The 5,130-nt window shown below is 60.4% G+C and overlaps 1 protein-coding gene across 1 annotated transcript in view; it reads right to left on the bottom strand.

Moving 5' to 3' along the window:
* IL3RA (interleukin 3 receptor subunit alpha) overlaps positions 1-2,341 on the bottom strand; it is an 11,280-nt gene extending 8,939 nt beyond the window's left edge. The window contains exons 1-3 of the mRNA XM_029930978.1: positions 2,206-2,341; positions 1,621-1,753; positions 1,212-1,387 (exon numbers count right to left, since the gene is read on the bottom strand). Coding sequence (XP_029786838.1) covers positions 1,212-1,387; positions 1,621-1,753; positions 2,206-2,341 — 445 coding nt within the window. The remainder of the gene's footprint in view (positions 1-1,211; positions 1,388-1,620; positions 1,754-2,205) is intronic.
* Positions 2,342-5,130: the final 2,789 nt, after the last annotated feature.

Below are 5,130 nucleotides of genomic sequence, written 5' to 3'. Positions count from 1 at the left end.
TCTCAGGGGTCCTGCCTGGATCTCGGGGGTCCTGCCTGGATCTCAGGGGTCCTGCCTGGGTCTCAGGGGCCCTTCCTGGATCTCAGGGGTCCTGCCTGGGTCTCAGGGGTCCTGCCTGGATCTCAGGGGTCCTGCCTGGATGTCAGGGGTCCTGCCTGGGTCTCAGGGGTCCTCCCTGGATCTCAGGGGTCCTGCTTGGATCTCAGGGGTCCTGCCTGGATCTCAGGGGTCCTGCCTGGGTCTCAGGGGTCCTGCCTGGATCTCAGGGGTCCTGCCTGGGTCTCAGGGGTCCTGACTGGATCTCAGTGGGCCTGCCTTGATCTCAGGGGTCCTGCCTGGATCTCAGGGGTCCTGCCTGGATCTCAGACTCTGGTCTGCAGGACTGGAGGATAAATTCTGATGCTCTAAGGTTCTCGGTTTGTGATCATTTATGAAGGCAACAATGGGAACTAATAGACCCCCAGGGCCCAATTCTCTGGTCTCAATGGGCATCGTCTGTGACCGTCTCTCACGGCCAGGCTTATGCTCCTGGACCCAGCCACGCCCAGCACTGACTCGTCTGTGTCTTTGGCCCCAGCTCGGCTCCTTGGTCTGCTGGCGCCATCTTGAAACTGCTAGGAATGGCACTGTGTGAATTTGCACGGCCGCCACCGGAAGCTCCGCACAGAAATGTGTTGTGTCCCAGGGCTGGAGCCCAGAAACCGCATGGGCCTGGCTCCCTGTGGAGGCTCGGAGGGAGATGGTTCCCAGGGCGGGCGACCTCGCTCTCTCCACGCCTTTCTGCACCCCGGCCTTCTCGTGTTTTGTGGGGGAGGCCCCGGCGGGATGGCAGACCTGGAGCCCGTGCGTGTCCGCAGGTGGCAGCCCCGTGCGCCCCCGCTGGGCGCTCACACACGCTCCGCGCACCGTAGACCCGGGGGGGGGGGCGGGGGGCGTGCACGGACTTGCACGTGGCCTTGGAGCCGGAGGGAGGCGTCGACCGTGCTGATAGAAAGCAGCGTGTCAGCCCCATGTCGGGCTCGGATGCGGAAACGGCCCCTGCTTTCTCCCCTCCCCCGGGAGCCGTCCCCCAACTCGCGCGGCGTCTGGCTGCTTCCTAACGTGCCGTCTGCGCCGCCGCCGCAGGCCGTGTGGTCACACCGGTCACCAGGTGCAGGCCGGGCGCGTGCCCCCCTCTGACAGCTCCGGGGCCGTGTCCCCACCGGACTCACCGATTTCTCCGGGCTCCACGGTCAGTTCAGAGCAGGGGACCCTGGTGCTCGGGCTGGAGCCGTTGACCAGGACCTGGACGTGTCCTCCCAGCCGGGACACGTTGGTGAACTGACACCGCACGTGCGTGCCCCGCGCGTCCACCCCGTACTGCGGACACTCCTCCAGCTGGTAGGTGCTGCGGCCAGAGGGGGCACCCGGCAGTGACCCAGTGTCCCCCTAGTGTCCAGGACAGCAGGGACACCCCGCACGGATCCCGCGTCCCCCACACCCAGGACAGTAAGGACACCCTGCATGGACACAGTGTCCCCCCGAATATTCAGGGCAGAAGGGGACACCCCGCTCGGACCCCATGTCCCCCCCAGGACAGCGGGGACCCCCGCGCGGCCCCGCCCGCCCTGCCGCACGCACCCGAGGTCCTGCAGGAACAGGCGGTACTGCACGTCGCCGGGCGCCTCGCTGCCCACCTGCCAGCTGCACGTCAGGAAGCGCACGTCGTGCACCAAGCAGCCCAGACGCTGCGCGGCCGCCGCGGGGTTTCCGTCTGTACTTGCGAACGGGTGACCGGAAGGCGAATCCCGTTAGTCAGAACCGGCGCGGGAGACTGCACACGCGCCGCCGCGAGAACCGAGCTTGGGCGTCCTGGGCCCGGGTGACTCAGTTTCCCCCCCGGACGGCGCCTCAGAAGCCGCAGCGCGGCCCCCGAAACGGGTGAGTGCACCACAGACGCTCAGGATACGCGCGTCTCACCCCCAGGATGACGCCCCGATGGTCCTCCGACGCCCCCACCTCGTCCCCTCCCACCCTCCCCCTGCCCCCCACTCGTCTGCCTCCGTTTCGACGCTCGTCGGGTGGAGAAGGTGGGTGAACGGCATCCGACGGCGGACGTGATCCCACCGCCACCCCGGGTCGTGTTCGTCTCCTCCCGATGCCAGCCGACGCCAGCCGACGCCAGCCGACGCCAGCCGACGCCAGCCGACGCCCGCCTCCGCTCACCTGGCGTCGGGTAGCGGATCCCCACGGAGAACCACGGCTCTTGGGTCGAGGAGACGGTGTAGTTGTTCACTTCGCAGAAGGGAAGCACGTAAAACGGGCAGTAACTGTTGTTGACGGCCTGGGGGCAGAGCGTCATTTGTTAGCAGCGGCTGTCACCGTCAGAAACGCGTCCCCACTTGATCGACAGTTTCCTGCCATCGTCGGCCGTCGACATCCCGGATTTCGCGCCGTCGGGAGACGGGACTCGGCCTGTCCCCGAGCGCCTGGGGGACAGGACAGACCGGTGAGCAGGCCACCCGAGATTCGTCCAGGGCAGCGGACTGTGCAGGAGACGCGTGTCGTGCATGAGCGACAGTCTGCAGGCCGGGGACACGGAGAGCGAGCCCGCGGTAGAAAGATTCTGGGTGACATGACGTGTCCCAGCACCTGCATCAGTGATGGCGACTGCGCATCGGTCACCAGGGAGGCCTGCGTGTGTGGGCGGGGGGGGGGGGGGGGGGGGGGGGGGGGGGGGGGGGGGGGGGGGGGGGGGGGGGGGGGGGGGGGGGGGGGCGGGGCCGGAAATGTCTGCACCTCCCCTCGATTTTGCTGTGAACCCAACACTACTTGGAAAACATGAAATTTAGGGGCACCTGGGGGACTCCGTCCGTTGAGCATCTCACTTCCACTCAGCTCGGGTCTGACAGTTCGTGGGTTCGAACCCAGGTCAGGCTCTTTACTGGCAGCTCAGAGCCTGGAGCCTGCTTCGGATTCTGTGTCTCCCTCTCTCTCTGACCTTCCCCTGCTCACGCTGTCTCTCTGTCTCTCTCTCTCAAAAATACATAAACATAAAAAAATTAAAAGCAAAACAAGACACGAAGTTTATTAATTTTTAAAAATGTACAAAACTGTCTATAAAATAATTGCATTTACAAATAAACGTGAGCAGTGGACCCTCTTCTAAGGACCGAATGAGAAAAGAAAGCAAAGTGAAGATATAAAAGTGGGAACTTACAGGGAACAGAAATGAAACAAAAATATTTATAGACATGGGTATGGATTCCAGCTCTGTACTTACATTATATAATAAATTCATATAAATCGGCTGCAGCGTGAAGCCCCCTGAATGGATTAATAAGCAGAAGGTTGCTTTTATTTTTAATGTTATGTTTTTAAGGAATCTCTCTATGCGTAACGTGTCACTCGAACTCACGACCCACACACAAAAAGTAGCACAGTCTGAGCCACCTTGGGTCCTCCAATCAGCAAAAGTTTTAATTAATAAAAGAAGACGTCTATGTAGTTAATCATATCTATGAAGGATTCAAACAGAGTCGTTGTTAAATACACGTGAAAACAAGGCAAGGAGAGAGCCGGCCATGGACGACGGGAACCCGTCTCTGATGAGGGCAGACCCACCAAGCCGAATGTCGTGAGATGCTATTCACGCACGTGGCCAAGAGTGTGATGTCCAAACACACAAAGATAGTTGGCATGAAATGAAGTTATTGAATGGAAGCAAAACCCACCAGCGGATGAGGAAATGAAAACAGGGTGCAATATTGTGAAATACTTGTCGATGTCGCCTTGTCCGTCCTCGGTATCAAGAACAATATCTAGATCTTTCCTACGTGTGATTTATGGGCACAGACTTTCTGAAGTAGGAATCCCAGTTATCTTTAGTGCGTTTTGGAAATTGTGTGGACCCCGTGTCTCCATCTGTCATTTCTCCACCGGATTGAAATCTCACCTGAAAGTCATGGAAAATTCATCCGCCGTCCCCCCCCCCCCCCAGTGCCCGTTTCTGTTTCCAGATTGTTCTGTTTCTTTATCTAAGCGTCGCGTCGATGCGAAGACTTGGATAATGGCAGCGTCTCAGCATGTTTGGGGACATCATGCAAAAGCACATCCCGGACCCCTGGTCTTTATCATATTTCTTGGTTCTTCTCCATCATAGAATTTAGAGTCCCCTGGCCAAACTGTGTGACACCCCAGTGAGACCTGTCACGAACCGGATTGTGTGTCTGCAACATTCATAGGATGAAGCCCTCGCCCCCAGCACCCCAGAAGCCGGTGGTATCTAGACGTGGATTAAGGTACCATGAGGTCAGTAGGGGGGACCCTGGTCCCCTTAGATGGGATCCTTGTAAGAAGAGGGGACAAGGACACAGACGTGCACGGAGGGACGGACACATGAGGACACGGGGAGAACACGGCACCTACATGCCAAGGAGACAGGAATCAGGAGGAACCGGCCTCAGACCCGCAACCTCAGCCCTGTCTGGATCTCAGACTCCCATCCTCAGCCCTGCCTGGACCTCAGACCACTCAGCCTCACCCCTGCCTGGACCTCAGACTCCCATCCTCAGCCCTGCCTGGACCTCAGACCACTCAGCCTCACCCCTGCCTGGACCTCAGACCCCTAGCCTCAGCCCTGCCTGGATCTCAGACCACTCAGCCTCAGCCCTGCCTGGACCTCAAACCCCCCAGCCTCACCCCTGCCCTGGATCTCAGACTCCCATCCTCAGCCCTGCCTGGATCTCAGACTCCCAACCTCAGCCCTGCCTGGACCTCAGACCACTCAGCCTCAGCCCTGCCTGGACCTCAGACCACTCAGCCTCACCCCTGCCTAGACCTCAGACCCCCAGCCTCAGCCCTGCCTGGACCTCAAACCCCCCAGCCTCACCCCTGCCCTGGATCTCAGACTTCCAGCCTCAGCCATGCCTGGATCTCAGACTCCCGGCCTCACCCCTGCCTGGACATCAGACTCCCAGCCTCACCCCTGCCTGGACCTCACACTCCCAGCCTCGGCCCCGCCTAGATCTCAGACTCCCAGCATCAGCCCCACCTGGACCTCAGACTCTCAGCCTCAGCCCTGCCTGGACCTCAGACTCCTAGCCTCAGCCCCACCTGGACCTCAGACTCCCAGCCTCAGCCCTGCCTGGA

This window comes from Suricata suricatta, chromosome X (assembly GCF_006229205.1).
Source record: "Suricata suricatta isolate VVHF042 chromosome X, meerkat_22Aug2017_6uvM2_HiC, whole genome shotgun sequence".
NCBI lineage: Eukaryota > Metazoa > Chordata > Mammalia > Carnivora > Herpestidae > Suricata > Suricata suricatta.
The sequence above is the reverse complement of the archived record's forward strand: the minus strand, read 5'-3'. Positions and strand labels throughout refer to the sequence as shown.